This window comes from Prunus persica, chromosome G3, assembly GCF_000346465.2.
Source record: "Prunus persica cultivar Lovell chromosome G3, Prunus_persica_NCBIv2, whole genome shotgun sequence".
NCBI classification, from domain to species: Eukaryota; Viridiplantae; Streptophyta; class Magnoliopsida; order Rosales; family Rosaceae; genus Prunus; species Prunus persica.
In genome coordinates, this window is record NC_034011.1 from 16,595,609 (window position 1) to 16,614,697 (window position 19,089).

Genomic DNA, 19,089 nt, shown 5'->3' on the forward strand with positions numbered 1-19,089 from the left:
AAAAATTCAGAATTTTTTTGAATTTTTTTAGCCAAAACAACGAGGACCGTCGGATTTTTGGAAAAAAACCGATCGGAGCGTTCGGGTTGCGACACGTGGCACATGCCTGTTGGATTCTATTAGGGATGACGTCAGCGTTGACGTCACCGCCCTCGGGCATGTAACATGAGGAGTTCTACTTTGTGGTTTGGGGCATGTAACATTTTGATCCATATCTTTTAAAATTGACAAAAACAACCCTTAAAATTACAAATTGTTATCTCATATCGAGAGATTCTCCAATAAGTATTTTATTTTAAGGATTGGTTACATATTTCTAATCTTGGTCGTTGAATTATATTCATTAAATGTATTGGAAGTCTTTTAGATGCAATCCAACGACCGAAATTAGAAGTATGTAACCAATCCCTAACTTAAATATTTATTGGAGAATGTCCCATATTATTAACCCTTCAATCCGTATGTTAAACTATCAAGTTAACCATTTTTTTGTTGAGCATGACACTTCTTGGACTCATTTTTCGGTTACGTGGGTACCATATTAGATTTTTCTCCAAAAAAAGTTCTTCTTATTCATTAGTTCATGTAACATTGAGCTGACAGGCGGAAGAGTGAATGGTATAACAATTTGTTGTACGAGTGAGTTCAAATTTAAAAAGATAGGGACCAAACTATTATATGCCCAGAACTGGGTGGGTGGAAAGTCTAATTAGCTGAAAAATATAGTTGAAGAAGAGCGTTGCAGCTTACCACATAGGACACAAAAAAGCTACGACTTCGCAGCTGAGAAATGCGAAAGGAAAACGAAACTCCGTAGGAAACAGAAATCCATTTCGTTTCCTCCTCCTCCGATTCTCACTGGAATTCAGCAAGCCCTCATCGCTCTCTTGAAACCCTAGCTCTTCTTTAATTCGCATTTCCAGTTCTCTCTACTTGATCTCAACCACAGGCTCCAGTTCTCCGAAAATGGTTTGGCTTCTCACACTTTGCACAATTCTATTATAAATGGTGTATGATGTTGTTTGCTTCATAACTGGTTTTTTCGTATAATTAAGATAGTGTGGTATTGGTAGAATTGTAATTGCATGAGAACCCAGAAAAGCATTTGGTAAGCCTTTTAGGCAAACACTGTGAATGTGTTTGGATTGTTTGATATGTGAATTGCATTGCATTAGGTTGTTAGTTTTAGCCAAAAGATAAATAGGAATACTTGGCAGTTGGAACCGAATTTCATTATTGTGGGTAATTCTTGAGCAATGGGGTTTTTGTACCTCTTGCTATTCTGCTAACTTTGCTTTTAAGCATCCTATATTCTGTAAAGTTTCAATTTTTAATTTGTGGAGCAAATCTAAGACTTCTGACTTCTTTAGGAAACAAAGGGAAGACACTTTCACAACTTCTACTGATCTAACTAAACAGTAGCCTCACATTAAATGTTAAAGAACATTACAGCTACTTGATGAATCATGATGCTCCGAATATAAAGACATTTGTTCCACTCAGTAAACAATGGGTTGATAGATCTTGGAACAAAATAGGTTTGTCATTTTAAGCAATGCTGTGGTGGTGCTGGGGAAGGGGTATGTCCTAGTCCTTGCTCTGTGTCTTGCTTCCAAAATTATGCACAGTAGGGCTGCTGCTTATGGAAACATGTTGTTTTCGAGGTGGAGCAGAGAATAAGGGATAAATGGCGTAGGAAATTTTTAATACTGGAAATTCAATATACATAGCTTAAGATTTGTAAAAACTGCCTATATCACATTATTTATGATGTTTTTGAATCTTTCTGCCAGTGCTGTGTGTGAAAATGTCGCGAGTCTTTGCAGGCATCATCATAACTGAAGTCTTCTGGAAGTTAATATCCCAGATAATCATAAACTTTAAACACATAGAGACATGCATGCATACAGTTTCCCTTTTGAAAATGTAAGCCTGGGTTTTACAATTCATCTATGCTGTTTAAGTCATTTTTTCCATAGGTACATCCAAAGTTTTTTTTGGAAAGTGAATGAATCATGATAATTGTCCTCATTGTATTGGTTTGCCTATATAAGAAACACATTTACTTCTATACCTTTTTTTTTTTTAAAGTTACATATATTTCAGAAATTCAAATTTGTTTGCCTGTTTGTTTCAGTTTGGTTTTATACTTCTTTTCTAAATACAAACCTCTAGGTGTCAAGTGAAGGAGATGTCATGTTGGTAAAAAGAAATGCTGAAGAGAATGTTGTGTTAGAAGGAAAGAGGAAAAGGAAGAAGAAGAAGAAGCAAGTTACCACTCCTCGTCCTGCGTGCTCATGGGTGTATTTTAGGTAACAATCAATTTCTTTCACTGGAATTCATTCTGTATTAGCATATGCCTCTTTCTCCTTGTGCACTGGCTTGCTAATGTTGAAATCAACTATTTAGCCGAGACTTTATCAAGGAATACAGCGCTTCGCATCCTGAATCCTCTGGCCTTAAAGCTGTGAGCCTCTTTCTGTTCACTTGCAAAATGTTTAGCAGTGTGTAATTTACTTTGATAATAAAATTAAAACATAATAAGGCATCATGACCTTTTCATTTCAGGCCACGAAGGCAGCTTCAGATGCATGGAAGTCTATGAGCCTTGAGGAGAAAGCAAAATACACAATGCGTGCTCGTGAAGTGTGGGATAACTACTTGAGTACAGCCCCCACCCGTACCCCTAAGCCACGAAAGCAGGTACCAATTATTTTTCTGGTGACAGTTGTTTATTTGTTCATTGGATTGGGCGAATCTTACAGCTTTGACAATGCAGGCTAAACTAGTCACAAGATGCTCTCCTGGCCGCTTATTCAATGTGATACAGCGCCTCACAACTGAACAAAAGGCTGCAGTGAAGAGCATGGGTTTTGGGAGCCTTCTTGACCTTAGATGCAGAACTCTCCGCCGCAGCTTGTGTCTTTGGCTACTGGAGAGGTTTGACACTACACAACGTAGCTTGGAGATTTGTGGAGAACGTATTCCTTTAACACCAAAAGATGTCGAGCTTGTGATGGGATTAGCAGCTAGTGGGAAGGATGTGGTAAACTCAGGGCCTGATGACTTGATTGCGGACTTGCGGCACAGTTATGATGCCACAAATCATGGTATTTCAGTCAGGCTCCTAGAAGAGAGGTTGGCAGAGCCTGAAGCAGGAGAGGAATTTAAGAGATCATTCGTCCTCTATGCGTTGGGCACTCTTCTGTCCCCAACAGCAAGGTTGGATGTCAGCCCTTCATTCCTTCACTTTTTGACGAATATGGATGTTGTCCACCAGTATAATTGGGGGAAGTTCTTACTTGACCGGCTAGTTTGTGAGGTATCTCGTTTTCATCAAGGGAAGCAACGTGCAGTTGGTGGCTGTCTTCTGTTTCTCCAGGTAAAATAGACTCTTAAAAATGCATTCATCTTAGTTATTGGACACATACCAAACTTTATTTTCTGAAATCTTATATCTTCTCAGCTCTTTTATTATGAAAGTATCTCTGTTGAGGAAAATGGTGCCTTGGCCCCTGCTGTTGTTCCATTCCTATCTTCATGGGGCGAGGACGAGATTACTGAAAGGGAGAAGCGGGAAAGAGAGCTTGGTGGTTATGGATGTGGGGAGGTACATTTACATTTGGGAAGTTTGATACTAAGCCATATATGGGGTTGTCATACTTGCTGCTCCTTTGCAGGTGGTATGTAGGGAGAGGTGTTCTGATTTGGATTCTTGCGAGTTTATAGGTCAATTGGATAGGCCACCAGAATGCAATATAAGTAGTGGGGTTGAGCATGATGCTCCCTTTGAGCATAAGGAGAATCAGGTAATGACGGATGGATTATGCTAAATTGTTTTATTTTAGCATTAGGCAGAAGCTTACAGCAATAACAACAACAACAACAACAACTACTACTATTGTTATGGGATTTCTTTGATATAGTTATATATATAGGGCTTTACACTTGTGGCATATTGGTAAATTCTGCCTATATAGTTATTCTTTGTCCTGTCTTCTGTATTGGGGCAGACAGTGTTCAATGCCCTTGGGGACATGGTTGTTGTTTTCTCATGGATGGACTACAAGAAACCACATTTATGCTTCATTCATTTTCAAGCTGGGAAGAAAAATGTTTAGCTCTAACCAACTCTTTTTTCTGTTGTAATTATTTACCAACATATCTTCCTGGACATTATGAACCCGAAAAGCTAATATATTGTTTTTGGGAGTGCCTCTTAACGAGGTTTCTTGTTTGTTGCTTTCCAGTTGCACCATCTGATATACACACACAGAGGGACACACAGACTGCACTGTCCCTTTTACTCTTTTGTTACTGTTTAATATATATCCATTATAGGAAAAGAGTTACATAAATACTTATGCTTGTATATTTTATAGGTTGAAGGACAGATTGGTGAATTTACTTTGGAGGAGGTAATGATGATTTTGTCTGTTAGTCATTTTTAAGCTTTTCTGATATTTTCTCTGTGTATTTCGTGTACATATTGGTGAAGTAGCAGATGACCCTGACTGCAAAAAAGAAAAAGAAAAAAGAAGTAAAGAAATACAGATCATCCTGCCATGGAAAGTTTGACGAAAAGAACAGAAAAGGAAACAAAAATAGAAATACGGCAAATTTATATTTTTTTATATATCCATTGTCCTGGTCTGTTGTTTCCTATAAGGTGATTTCCTTGTTAGAGATCTCTTCCCAGGGTTAGTGTAAGTGTAACAGCAGAAATTCTTGGGACATTTGCAATGTCTGATAATCTAAGTGGTAAATTCTGGGTTTCTTCATCAAATAGGCTTTGAAGGATCTTAATCTAATAGGAAAAGAAAATGACAAAGAAAAAAAATAATTTTATTCACTAGGATGTCTTGGTTGCACAAGTAAATAAATAGGTCGTAAATTTTATAGCATCAGTTTTGAAGCTTTAACTGTTTTGTCCCGCATCATCTTATGACATTGTCAACAATCATTTTGTTTAATATGTTTCTACAGGAAAATATGCTAGTGTTTGTTAGGAATAAGGACATAGTGTGTGGTGAGATTGAACTAGTAGTTGAATCAGTCAGAAAACAATGCCGGAACAGAGATTATGGGTGTGATGAAATAGTGGATTATATGAAGAATAATGACCATGAAGAAACATGCATCTATGGACCATGTTCATGCCCCCTTCCAAACTGCAACTTTGTTAGCTCATCTGAACAGTTGTCACTACATTTCAGCAGCAAGCATTGGGATTCTGGAAGGCGTTTCAGATACAACACCCCTTTAGCTGTCTCGTTGGGGATAAACGAAGAATTTCTTGTTCTTCAAGCAGAGGAGGATGGCGCTCTCTTTCTCCTCAACAAGGCTACAGAAAGTATTGGAAACACAGTCATGATAACTTCAATCAGACCAATTTCTTCAGAAGAAAGGTTCGCATATAACCTAGTATCAGGACGGGGAAACAGTTCTCTCAGATTCAAATCAGTGACAGAAAATTTTCCAGGCCGGGTGGAAGGGTTCCCCAAAATGGATTTTCTTCTGGTTCCATTTTGTTTCTTCACTTCGTCTGGGCAACTCAACTTGGAAGTATGTATACAGAATACCACAGAACTCACTGCAGATTGCCCTTGATTGAATTATTCGTTCTTAAGGTTACAGTACAGGACTTAACTAATAATGTCACTTAAGCTGTCATTATGTGCATGTTAGGGTTTTTGGAAATTGACCTTGTAAGTAAGTGTAAAACAGTACACCAAATGCAGTTCACCTCCCATAGTGTAGTCTTGACAGGTTTGCCTGAGAATTGATCTGCCTATAGACTACAGGTAACCGGATCTTTATAGTCACCCCCCTACTTGGAAACTCTGTGAGGACTATTGTTGTATGCTTTCTTCGGTGACATGCTGATCTGTATATACGATATAAGTCGGGATGAAAAATCAATTAGGAGTTCGGGTCTAGAGGCTACTGGGAAATGATGTTGAGGCGATTGGTACCCTGTACCGAACCTCTTGAGTTATGTTTCCTGTACAATATGGTATGTTTGTCAAAATTATGGGGAAAAAAACTGTCTGCAACAATACTATTGATGCTGTATTAAAATGTTACATTTATTTGTTAACAAAGTTCAGAGGTATAACGGTAGAGTGCAAGTTGTAGATGCTTTGATAATTTTTCGCTTTCTTTGTTTTGTTCAATTCCACGAAAGCTATTCTCCCTGGAAGTGGTACTACTGACCTTATTGTGTGAGGACTGTGAGGTCCCATAAAAACCCTGTCCCATGGAAGAACTTCTTGTGGTCCGATGAGTGAATCTCGGTCTTGCAAGTATCATTTCATTCAGAATAAAATGCGATCTATGCTTGTGGCTTGCATTTGTATTTAATAATGGGGTTATCACTCTCATTGGGTGCTAATTTACATGATAAGAGAAATAAACACATAGTTGTATTCAACCGTTTGTAGGGAAGAATTGGTCCATTTGGATTTTTCCAAAGTGAGACAGAAGAACTTCCCATGGTCCTCACGGTATTTTCTGAATCTTGGACACATGTCGAGATTTAGGCCGATGAGTGAATTCAGTCCCACAAGTATCATTTCATTCCTTAAAGCATATATATATATATATATATATATATATATATATATATATTTTTTTTTTTCTGCTACTGCCATACATTAATTTACGTCCCTTTTTAAACTCCAAAACCAATAACGTTTCTTCTGCATATATATAGAACAAGAGACCAGTACACATCTATCTAATAGTAGATACCAGAGGGTGTTGCTGATCCAGCGTTATACTGAGACGAGGAAGTGTTAGGTGGGATCATGAAGGCAGGTGCAAAATTAGTGTGAGGGTACCCTTCTGAGTTGGTCAACATCACAGGTCTTGAATGACCATATTCACCTACTGCTGGAAATCCTGCAGAGAAATCTTGCAGGCCACGAAATTCAAGCCCTTCTTCTGCATTGCCATGAAAACCCGTACGGCCCATCATGGGAAAAACATTGCCCTGCAATTTTCCATGATGAGCAGCACCAATCAAATTTCCATTTCCATCCACAAAATTACCAGATCCCCAGCCATGTTGGCCTTCACTGCCAAAGAAGGGTGGGAGCAAAAGCTGATTTTCAGAGTCTAAATTGAGGCCATTCATAGGAGCTTTTGTTTGGTTGGAGCTTGGAGACCAAGGCTCTGCATGTTTACCAGCGTTGCCCAGCTTTCTGATTAAAGTAGCAAAATCTACATTTCCTGTGACTGTGATCTTCTGTTCTTCTGCATCGATGTGTACACTATAGACACCTGAATTCAATTAAACATTAAAAGTAAGTTAGGGCAGTAGATAAATAATTAATGTAGACAGATTCAAAAGGAAACTGGCTGAGATAAATGATAAAGCAGAAATATTTTCTGTTTTGTTTTCTGATTGAATTTCACTACCTAACAAAAACATACGATGTCAAAAACTCAGTTCTGATGTGGGGCCTAGGCTTAGTTGGAAAAATCATTATACACAGAATAGAGAATCACAAACTCAGATATTCACACAGAAGTGCCACTCTCAAACGAAGGCTTCTTGATGTTCATCATACCATCAGGAAAAAAAAAGAAGGGGAAAAAAGAAACGGATTGTCATATATATAAACATTACGGCAAAAAAGCATGTTAGCTTGTAGCAGTCATACAAATAAGATAAAGGTAAAATCTATATTGAAAACACATAAATAGGGCATGCTCAAAGTTAGAACTTATTAGAACCTTCGATCTTCCTGAGGAGTTTTCTAACTTTCTGCACGCATCCTTCACAGTTAATGTGTACTTTGAGAGAATGTGTCTGTAAAAACACAGCAAAAAGAAAACCAACAAAGTGAAAGCAAAAAATCAATGGATAGTAAAGATGACAACCAAAGTACAACAAGAGGCTTCATTTTAATGCATTGCAGAAAACGAAAACGAAAACGATAGAAATGTGGTGGAAAGTGGAGAGGAGGAGAGGACCTTAATATTCACGAACACAAATTCATTTGTTGTCATCTCTCAAACACAGATTTCTATTGCTCAGACTCGGAGAAAAGATGTCTTCTTTTTCTTCTTTCTCGATACCAAGTAGTGCTTGAATTTCCCTCCTTTTAATGGGGGTCTTTTGTTTGTCCAAAAGAACCCTTTTTAAGGCGCTTGTTTGGGAAGGTTTATAATCTCAAAATTTTCTGACAAGACAGAGACATAGACAGAAGGGTAGGGGGCCGGTTCAGTGCAGAGGTTCGAAAAGTGTGTGATTTGACCAAGGCGTGGCCTACACTCTTATCTCCTTCCTCCTAATAATATCTTCCCTCCCACACCTGCTGTTGCGATTTGCCCTAACCATTTTGGTGCAATAGTACTAGATAAATAGATTAGTTTTTGTTGTTGTTGTTGGATAGATAGATTAGTTATTTTTCTCATGCGCAATGCATTATTTTATTTTTTTACTTGAACTTTCATTTTAATTTTGGTTCTATGACATGACCCTATGACAATGGTCAATTCATGTTCTCATTACATTGGACAGTTCAAAATCGATTTGCTTTTCAACAATTGGTATTTTAATCTGCACAAATATATACCTTCGTTATGTATAAATCAAAGTAGAAGTCATTGTCAAGCACATCCTAGTACAGAAAATCAAAGTAGAAAGGATAGGATAGGCCTAGCCTAGTGCAAGGTCACTACTAATTTACTTTATTTCACACAAAAATAACATATACCATCCATGTAGCCCTCAAGCAAATCCAATATGCCACACCTCATTGGTACCACTAAGGTAATTTTGAGGTTACTTTTGTTATTTGAAGAAATTTTTTTTATGATATCAATAATTTTTGGACGGAAAATTAATGAAAAAGGTTTTGCAGAAACAATTTGAAACTTCAAGGATTGTTAATATATATAATTAAGGACTTTGCGATAACACACCAAAAACTTTATGGGGTGTAAATGTAAATACCTCTATTTTCTTTTAAAATTTTCTTGTTGAGCCGCCTAAGAGAGAAGGTTTAACTTGATGATTAAGTAATTATTAAGTGACTAGAAACTTAAGAAGTTCTAGGAAAATACTAAATTACCCTTATGAATATGAATTCGAGTTTTGGCTTTTTTTAAAATATATTTAATACAAGTAATAGTCTGCCAATGAGGTCTAGCCCAGTGAAAAGGGCCTTAACTTGTAGACTAGAGATCTCAGGCTATGATATCAATTGTGCGGAGTCATTCTATAGTGACGGCCTTAAAGATGTTGATGTTGGCTCACTGAAAAATGTGGAAGGATTGAAGTAAACGGACAGTCAAATGAGTCGAAGAAGTATTGATTGGGCTTTGGTGCTTGAGCAGAAGTTGCAAGGGCTCGAGCGGAAAAGGGAAGGTTTTCATCTAGGCCCAGGTGTTCGAGCGACAGAACTCAGACTCGAGTGGACGCAGGCGCTCGAGCGACGCAAGTGGCGCTCGAGCAGAACTTGCAAATCTGGACAAAATTTTTCCCAATTTTTTAATGTTTCACCATTTTGCCTTTTGCTTTATATTTATAAATTAAGCAATTTTCTAACATATATCAAAGGAAACTTCATACTGAATGATTAAACAGTAGTTCAAAGAACGCCATACCAAAAAAAAGAAAAGAAAAAAGAACAGAACACGGGGATAAATTAAATATGAGGGATTTAGTTTACGAACTAAATTACTAATGTCTCATTATAAAAATAAAAATAAAACTAAATTATTACTGATATCAAGTGTGAGATGGAACACACTAACACATTAACGAATTATTATAAAATTAGTATTCGGTTCGGTTGAGAGAACATTGTTTTCGTAGCGAATTGGTACGTTTGAACGATATTTTCAATCTTTTTTGCCATCCCTGAAGTATACATATGGATGCTCCTAGGATTCCTAAATTCTTTGATTCCTTACTTTCTCCATTACTGATACGTAAACATGCCCTTAGTTTTATGATATAAATAAATTTTGGACGAAAAACTAACGGAAAAAGTTTTAAATATAATTTTCGAAACTTAGGAATTTTGTGATAACACACTAAAAATCTTAAGAGGTGTCAATGTAAATAACTATTTTCCTTATAAATTTTCCGTAATTGAGACCCCTAAGACAGAAGGTTTAACTTGATGAGTAAGAATTAATTAATTGATTAGGAACTTAGCGAGTTCTATTAAAAATACTAAATTGCCCTTATGAATAAGAATTCGAGTTTCAGATATTTAAGTGGGTTGAATTGGTAAGGCCCAAAACTTGGAAGAGGCCATTTGCCCAAGCCTACATATCATTTAAATGGTGGTTGGCCCAAACAATTTGTATGCATGTAGCCCATCAAATTCAGCACTCTCTCTGCACAAGTAATCAAAGATTGTACGCATGGAAATGTCTTCTGCTCGGCAGGGGCTCAGTCTTCTGTTTTATCTTTTTTATATGTAGTTCTTTTACATTTTTTTAATTCTGCTGTATATATATTTTTTCTTTTTTTCTTTTTGTATTTTAACTGTTTTGTTTTGGGTGTTAAGAAATTATTTTTGCATGTCCTAAGGATCACCCTTCTTTTGATCCACAAAATGGGTTTGAACTCTTTGGGCTTGAATTTGAGCCCCTCTTTTGTACTTAATGCGAAATTTTATAATGACTGTCGTGTATGGATTCCTCATATAAATTTTTATATTAGTCATAAGATCATTTTATTAAATTTAAGTGAAGTTATTATTCAGATGAATTATGTGACTAATATAAAGATCCATATTTATAGTCCATATATAAGACCTTCACTATAGAACGACCAGTGGCGGAGCCAATGCATGCCTAGGGAGGGCATGTGCCCCTCCTCAAATATTGTTGTATGGATATTTAATTATAGTAATATTATACAAATATTAAGAAATTCCTCTTAAATTCTTAAATTTCTCCTCTTTTTTTTGGTTCTCTCTTTTATTCTCAAGTCTAAATTTCTATTTAGTTGCATATATTTTATTATTATGAATGAATGTTAGGTTATTTATACAAAAAGTAACAATAGAGAAAGTAAAAAGAGTTTGAATTTTTAAATGTGCCCCCTCTCACTTAAATTTCTGGCTCCGCCACTGAGAACGACTCAGTATTTAATTAGACCTCTAATTAACAGTTTCTGTGAGTTCACCCAACATTCTAGTGCATCTCACTTTTTAATTAAAAAGTTTATCATTTCTAAAAAAATTCAGCATGTCTTCCAAAGTTGGCTTTATACAAACATAACTCACTTCATACACAACATCAAACGCTCCAAAATTGTACAATTTCTTAGATTACAAATATAAATAAAAAATTTCAAATTTTTTAGATTACTATCATCAGTGCTAATGTTCTGTTGCAATGAGAGTTTGCTTTTAATGACTTTATATATTTTTATCATGCAACGCACAGTCAATTAAAGCTCATGGTTTGTATACCCAAAAAAATAAATGAAAGTTAATGATTCCTCTCTTTCTAGACTTGTAGTGTGTAACATAGAACTATGAGCTAAAGATTGCTTAAAGATACACAAAGGTGCTTGGCAAGTAAGTACTTTGTGCCCTTCTCTGGGTTCATTTCAGTTTTCAAATGAAAGGGATCTTTCTTCATCATGATGGTTGAAAACCCTAGTGAATATAATAGCTGGATACATCAAAGGAAAAGAAGCCAATAATTCCTTCTCCTGCCTTCACATTGTGGGCCATCTTTTTGAGTTTTTTGAATCATGAGATCCTGATTGTGTGAAGTTCTTACATCAAAACTTTTGCTGGGGCCAAAAGAGAGTGGAGAAGGGAAAATAAAGGTATGTTGCCCTAAAGCATTGGGATTAGGGAGAGATTACTTTGTGGCATATCATATTTTATTGAATTATGACAGTATTGTTTAGGGTGTCAATTCGTGCTAACGAGTCGTTTTGTGTACAAAAATAGTAAACGTGTTTAAGAATTCAACATTAACCTAACTCGTTTATAATTGTATAATTCACCTAAAAATCTATAATCGTTCAGTAATGTCAACAAGCGAGTTTCGGAGTGCATTAAGGTCCGGTTATTAGTCATATTTAGCAGGTCGTATCATAATCGTGCTCATATCAAGTGACGATCAACCAAAATCTGCTAACTTCATGTCGGTGGAGTTGGAGTTATATGATTGTTTTACTAATTAATATATGAAAGATTAATACAATTAGTATTTGGTTCGGTTAAGAGAAGACTGTTTTCAAAGAGACATTGATACGTTTGAACGATATACTTTCAATCTTCTTTGCCATCCCCTGAATACATGGATGTTCCTAGGATCATGTTTTCTTTTTATTCACTTTGGATATCAAAGACAAGAACATAAATCTTGTTGACTTGTCTTCTGGTCAAAAAAATTCCCCGACATCGGCCGATTGGACGGTGCTAATGATCATCAGTATATCTTATCCCTCTTCTGGTAAGATTACTCACAAAATAAATTGGAAAATAAAGAAGAAAAAGAAGAAGAAGAAGATGAATGAATGACAAAATATAATTAAAGTCAAATATCTAACCTTATTTGATTAGGATTTAAGATCCCAAGATCATATATTTCTTTAATTCATCTAATAATGCTTTTCTGAGATTAAAAAAATATGATAACGACTTAGTGGGGCTTTTTTTAATGTCAGTTTGATTGGTAAAGGCAGAGCTGAGATGGCTTTAACAAGGATCATGAGCCTAATAGAAGTTTCCCTTTTTCTAGTGGCCTAAGATTTACTCTAATCTTTGTTTAAAATAATTAAAAGATTATTCTAAACAAATGGTGGTGCTTCCCATAATCATTCTCCTTTTTTGGCATTAAGTGAGTATATATCTATTTGCTGTCTCCAATTGTCATTATTTAATCATACTTAGCGGCGACATGCAGCATGCGAAGCCAAAATGTAACAATAATTAAAATGTACTTAGCTACAATTATGTAGTGAAGATAAAGTAAAAACTAGAAGCCAAAGTGTTATCAAACGAGCCCTTTGTGTTTTGAATTTGTATTAATAAAGCTAATAGATCTTTTTCAATTTATATTTTCTAAACAAATACCATTATGTCACTCCATTTATGTTAAAGCCAAAACTCAGGGATATGTCGTTGAAAGATGAACACCGTGTAGCACATTAATTATTTGGCCAAGCAAAGACTTTTTGTGGCTTGAGTAATGCTCCTTGTTTGAGGTGTATATTTGTTTAGTTTAAGTATTGTTTATGATATCAAATAAATTAGACAAATCGGAAACCGTTTTGACATCCAATTGTGTCGTACAAAATCAATGAATACGGTACTTTAAGAAAGTACTAAAATTTCAATAACTCAATTGAGTGGTCAAATGATATCGGATTCAATTGATTTTTTTGTAGAGATGATCTTTGAATGATTATCTAAAAAATAGACAGTTTGGATTAACGGAATACAATGCGCAGTGAGCTCTATAAGGATGTCCATCAAATAAACTTATTTAAGAGATCTCCTCAATGAAAACTATATATATAATATATTATATATGTGTTATTCTGCACTTCAAATTTTCAGAACCATCTTGTCCTCAATTAGTTTCCCCATGCCATTACCTACACGTAAAACAAATATTGTTGTGTTTATTGATAGTAATAGCCCGTCCAGTAGGATTAAAACAGACCAAGTTAAATGCAATGTTTTTCTTTCTTTTTTCCTTTCTATTTTGGGATCAAAGCAACGCTTGAATGGAAATGAAATAGATTGATTCTTAAACCTTCAATTTCTAAATCTATATCTTTCTTTATCAACTGGGGAGAAGAAATTCGAGCTTAGGATCTGTTAAGAAGAAAAATGTGAATAGAGCTATTTGGTGAATATATACATTAATTAATTGCTCTAATACCATATTGAATATCCATTTTAAATACAATGTATTAAGTGGAGACGCGATGATTATATTATATATGCTTATTATAATATTGTAAAAGTAGAAATTATTGTTTAGTATCAGGACACACTGTCACGCTTTATTACAATCCACTTATATATATAGTATAAACTAGATGTTCACTCATATTATAATACGTAGATTATCGATAACAACACGCGACAATTACACATAGACAATTCCATTGCTAATTGTACAAACTAATTAAAACTAGAGTTTACGAAGTGCATGATTATGCAGTTCTTGCCTGAATGAATTATTATTAGGGCTTACTACATTATGGAACAAGCATTGACGTTATCATCACTGAAGAGGGAGACCATGTTCTCCTCAGGGCCATTCATGGAGGCCGGAAAAGCTTGAACCACATTTCTGACGTACCCATTTGGTGCCCTTCTGTCATAAACTCCAGAGGCGTACGGATAGTGTACCAGATGTTGAGGAATGTACGGCCAAAACTCAGCTCTCTTGCCTGTACTTTTTACCCTCTTCAACACCTTGTTTGGTTCAACATACCCACTCACAATCACCCGGCTTTGTTTTCGGTTCACCTCCACAGCTTTTACACCTAAATAATATTATACACAACAGATAAAATAAAACCCTATTAATTATTAATTGTGCAGCTGCAGTTATTCTCTCATCTGGATGTCCGCTCGTTATTATTGTGCAAACGTCATAGTAAACAGAGAGGAAAGCATGAATGGGTAATACAAAATATACGGTGTTTGCACAATAATAACATCCAGATGTCCTCATACGAGAATTTTTGGTGCACCTGTATGATTTTACAGCTACATATTTTACTTTATATAGCATAGACAATGAACAATCGAATTAATTTAATAAAACATTTCTGTAAGAATATAAGATCAAAGCAAAGTTGCACTTAAATCTTTTTATAAAAGGCATAAGAGTTTTGAAAAAAGGAAGACTAACGTGCAATTTGATAATGAGCTTGATCATTAATATTTCCTAGGACAATTTGTTGAACACATAATAATTAATTGTTGAGAAATTTTTATATGTTCCGGCTAGACGTTCCAATGATATTTAATTCTTTATTTATTTAAGGAAAAAAAAAAAAAAAACTCAAACGAACTCTTGTGTTTTCTTTTTATTTCTTAATTTCAATTAAACCCACCTCCGACTTCTCCATGTAACTTGTAAGCATGAAATTTGACATGCCATTTCAGAGACTTCAACCTCAAATATGGTTTTTTTTCTTTTTCTTCAACATGCATTTGTTCTTCTGATTGCTTCTGTGGACATGCCACAAAACTGCAACTACAAGGACAAAAGTAAGCTTTTATATGAAAAAAGGAGGGAACCTTTCATGGAGGTAACAGCGTTCTTGACTCTTCTTTCACAGCCATCACAATCCATTTTGACTTTGATCTCAACTGTCTGAGAGAGAATGAAAAACAAAACCCAGATATCTTAAAGATATTCTTCAAAATAAAAAAAATAAAAAAGACACTAATTAAGGGGCTTGGTGGGTGATAAAAATAATGAGTACCTGCATTGCTTTGCGCTTGCTCCTTGTGCTGGTGACAGTGCAAAAGTTGGAAAGATAATCAAGAGCACCCATTTTTTCTTCTCTGTAGGAGAAAGCACAGAGAGAGAGAGAGAGAGAGAGAGAGATGATTGATATGCGGTGAGAGTTTGTATTTATATAGTCACATTCTGGAGGAAGCATTTCTGCTGTCTGAAAAATTGTTTTTATTAAACGTTTTTGGTTATCAGAAAGTGCTTTTAGCATTTTGAAAGCACTCTTTGAAGAGGCTTTGAGAAGATGTGTACTTTTAATCGGAAATTTTTGTAAAGTACTTTATGTATGCTTTGCATTAATTTATTCCGTTCAATGACTGGCTTTGCTTTTAAATTATTTATAAGAGAAGAGACGCAATAATGGGTTCCATTGGTACAATCTATCCAGAATTATAGGGAAAACGAAGATGAGTTGAAAGATTTGTTTTCTCTTTTTACAAATTTAAAAATGTTCGAAATATCATTTGTGAGACATGCATTCGTATTCATCGAAAGGACTAGCAGCAAATGTAGCTTGGATTTTCACATTATATTTTGGGGATTTGGACAAAGGAAATGTCCTTTATTTTAAAGCATGAATGTGAGAATTGTGTCGTTCAAATTTTATTTAGAAATAACAATATGGCCACCGGCTGCCAAGCTAGTGATAATTTTGATTACTTAGAGCAAGCCCAGCGCACCCAACAAACCGGGCCAAAGGCAGCCCGAGAGAAGGCAGACCAGCTCCAGCGCGGAAGGAGAAGCCCGGGCAAGGCGTGGGTCCCACGAGCCCGGGCAGGCCCAAGGGCGAAATCAGACTGGGCTCAAGCCCGAGTTGGATGACGTCATCGCTGACGTCAGCGCACGGAACGTCAGCGATGACGTCATCCAACCCAGTGTCCAACGGTAACCTGCCACGTGTCAACACCGGGTGGCTCCGATTGGTTTTTTTCCAGAAATCCTACGGTTCTCATTTTTTTTCATTTTTTTGGCCAAAAAAATTTTAAAAAAATCCTAAAAAATCTGAAAAAATTCTGAAATTTTTTTTAAAAAAATACCAAAAAAGTATGTATTTTTTCCCTATAAATACCTAACCATTTTATCTACTTTCAACACCAAATCTTCATACAATTTCTTCTCCATACAATATTTTCTACTCTCCACTCACATTATTCATTTTCCACACCAATTCTCCATACAAACTCATCTCCTTCCAATATTTTTTACTCTCTACTCATATTTTCCACTTTCCACACCAATTCCATACAAACTTTTCTCCTTCCAATATTTTTTACTATCCACTCACATTTTTGTACTACTTTCCATTTGTAGAAAATAAACAAATGGCATCTTCTGTCGAAATCGGAGGCTCGTGGTCAACCCAGGAAGATATTGCGTTGTGCGAGTCTTGGGTGAACGTTAGTCATGACCCTATCACGGGCAATGAGATGAAGTTCCATCATATGTGGAGCAAAATTCATGGAGAATTTTGTCAAAGATCGGGTTCCATTCGGACCGAAATGGCTTTGTCTAGTAGATGGAAACTTCTAAACAAAGAGTTAGGAAAATGGAGAAATGCCTTGACAAAAGCAAAGGACAACATTCGGAGCGGTGCGAATCTTTCCGATGAGGTAAAATATTTTTAATTGTCATTTTAATCAATTTAATGTAACTTTTTTTTATTGCATATTCTATTTCTTTTTGTTGCACAATGTTTATTTTATTTTTGCATTTCCTAATTGGCTTTATTTATTTACATAATCAATTTTATTCTTGCATTTCAAATATGTTTATAATTTCATGCATAATCTTTATTTTTTGTTTTTGCATTTTCAATTTGTCTATATTTATTTACATAATCAATTTTATTCTTGCATTTCAAAATAGTTTATAATTTCTTGCATTGTATACTTTTTTAATGCACTTCCAATTATTTATTTTGAATAGATCATACAAGCACAAATGTGGTTCGGTGCCATGGGACAAGGAAAAAAAAGTTTTGTGCATTTCCAATGTTGGGAAATTGTCAAGGATTGTTCCAGATTCAAAATTATTCTTACTGCACCCCCGGTTGTGTTGCATGAGACGCCGCTCTACGAATCGCCATTAACCGATTCACCATTGGACTCCCTAATGGAAACGGAGTCACCACTCCCACGTCCGCCGAGACCTATTGGGAGAAAGGCGGCAAAGGCCAAGAGAGGGGGCACTTCGAACATTGATTGTGTTCAAATATTCGAGCAAATAGCTAAGAACAACTCTCTAAGATTGGAAAGAGACTTGAGGAGAGATGAAGTGGACAAGGCACGATTGGAAGCCTTTGCAATTGAAAAGCAACATGCAAAAGAAAAAGACGACGATGAAAAAGAGATGAAAATCATGGCCATGGATACGAGCCATATGTCTCCTGAAACAAAGGCCTATTGGAAGCATAAACGAAGGGATGTGATGAGAAGAAAACTTTTCCATGACGACGGACCTAGCAATACGGATTGGCTAAATGATGAAAACCATTAGATTGTATTGTTGTATTTTTTTATAATTGTTGTATTATCCTTTAATTTGTTGTATTGTTTCTTTTTTATTCAATCAAAAAAGCATTCTATAATTGGACTACTTATTAAAAACATTTGAGCATTCCTCACAAAGATTAATTAAAAACAAACCTTCATTTATTGCAAACAACACACAAAACAAACCATACATAAAAGCATAATAATAAAAAAGACCTCGCAATAATTCCACAAAACACAACACACAAAAACAAAGCATAATTAAAAAAAAAGCATAAATCCAAACAAAGCACAAATCAGCCTTCATCCATTGTGATTGCCTTTCATCTGCCACAAGTGCTCGATCAAGTCAACTTGACGTCTTTCGTGAACATATGAAGATTGCATTTCTTGATAACGATCAATCATGGGGTTGTTGAATCGACCATCCTGAAGTAACGGTTCGGGCTCCAATGGTAGTCCATTTGGTCCTATCGGCCTTTCATATATTCTTGTCAACGCCGTGTTCATAGGATCGGGTTCAAACACCTCTGGAGCATCGTAGTCATACTCATCCTCCACAATCATGTTGTGGAGGATGATGCAAGTCATCATAATACTCCTCAGCACCTCCTCGTCTAGCATCCGAGCAGCACCCCTGATAATTGCCCAACGAGCTTGCAAGATACCGAAACACCTTTCCACGTCTTTCCTGTAACCTTCTTGAAAGGAAGCAAAGCTTCTTTCCTTCTCGGATTGGGGATTCGGAATTGTTTTCACGAATGTCGTCCACCTAGAATAAATTCCGTCGGCAAGGTAGTAGGCCCCAGAGTATACGGTATTGTTGATTTGGTATGTGACCTGAGGGGAATGACCTCGCAATACCTCATCGAACACCGGGGATTGACCAAGGACATTGAGGTCATTCTGAGATCTGGCAACCCCAAAAAAGGCATGCCAAACCCAAGTGTCGAATGAAGCTACGGCCTCCAAAATGATACTTTTTTGGCCCTTCCGAATCCCATACTCTCCTTGCCACGCAGTAGGACAATTCTTCCACTACCAATGCATGCAATCAATGCTTCCGATCATTCCTGGGAAACCTCGAGCCTCGCCTTTTTGTAGAAGCCTTTGCAGGTCC

The 19,089-nt window shown here is 36.1% G+C and overlaps 3 protein-coding genes across 6 annotated transcripts; 1 reads left to right on the plus strand and 2 right to left on the minus strand.

Annotated features, from left to right (window-relative positions):
* On the plus strand, positions 675–6,150 carry LOC18784362 (protein MAINTENANCE OF MERISTEMS). Of its 4 annotated transcripts, none has more exons than XM_020560707.1 (9): positions 675–969; positions 2,176–2,312; positions 2,410–2,467; positions 2,569–2,703; positions 2,780–3,382; positions 3,467–3,610; positions 3,681–3,809; positions 4,383–4,418; positions 5,217–5,515. In XM_020560707.1, the coding sequence occupies exons 1-9, from the start codon at positions 967–969 to the stop codon at positions 5,418–5,420; spliced, it is 1,449 nt and encodes a 482-aa protein (XP_020416296.1). In that variant the 5' UTR covers positions 675–966; the 3' UTR covers positions 5,421–5,515. The 4 variants fall into 4 exon arrangements, with proteins under 4 accessions (XP_020416296.1, XP_020416297.1, XP_020416295.1 ...); XM_020560708.1 differs by having other exon boundaries at positions 5,220–5,515; XM_020560706.1 differs by having other exon boundaries at positions 677–969; positions 2,138–2,312; positions 4,987–6,150.
* On the minus strand, positions 6,674–8,016 carry LOC18782017 (heavy metal-associated isoprenylated plant protein 33). The gene is made up of 3 exons (XM_007216665.2): positions 7,981–8,016; positions 7,741–7,816; positions 6,674–7,284 (listed from the first exon to the last, which is right to left on the minus strand). The coding sequence occupies exons 1-3, from the start codon at positions 8,014–8,016 to the stop codon at positions 6,740–6,742; spliced, it is 657 nt and encodes a 218-aa protein (XP_007216727.2). The 3' UTR covers positions 6,674–6,739.
* On the minus strand, positions 13,932–15,700 carry LOC18783371 (heavy metal-associated isoprenylated plant protein 21). The gene is made up of 3 exons (XM_007216796.2): positions 15,446–15,700; positions 15,258–15,333; positions 13,932–14,494 (listed from the first exon to the last, which is right to left on the minus strand). Exons 1-3 carry the CDS (start codon positions 15,686–15,688, stop codon positions 14,199–14,201), a joined length of 615 nt encoding a protein of 204 aa, XP_007216858.2. The 5' UTR covers positions 15,689–15,700; the 3' UTR covers positions 13,932–14,198.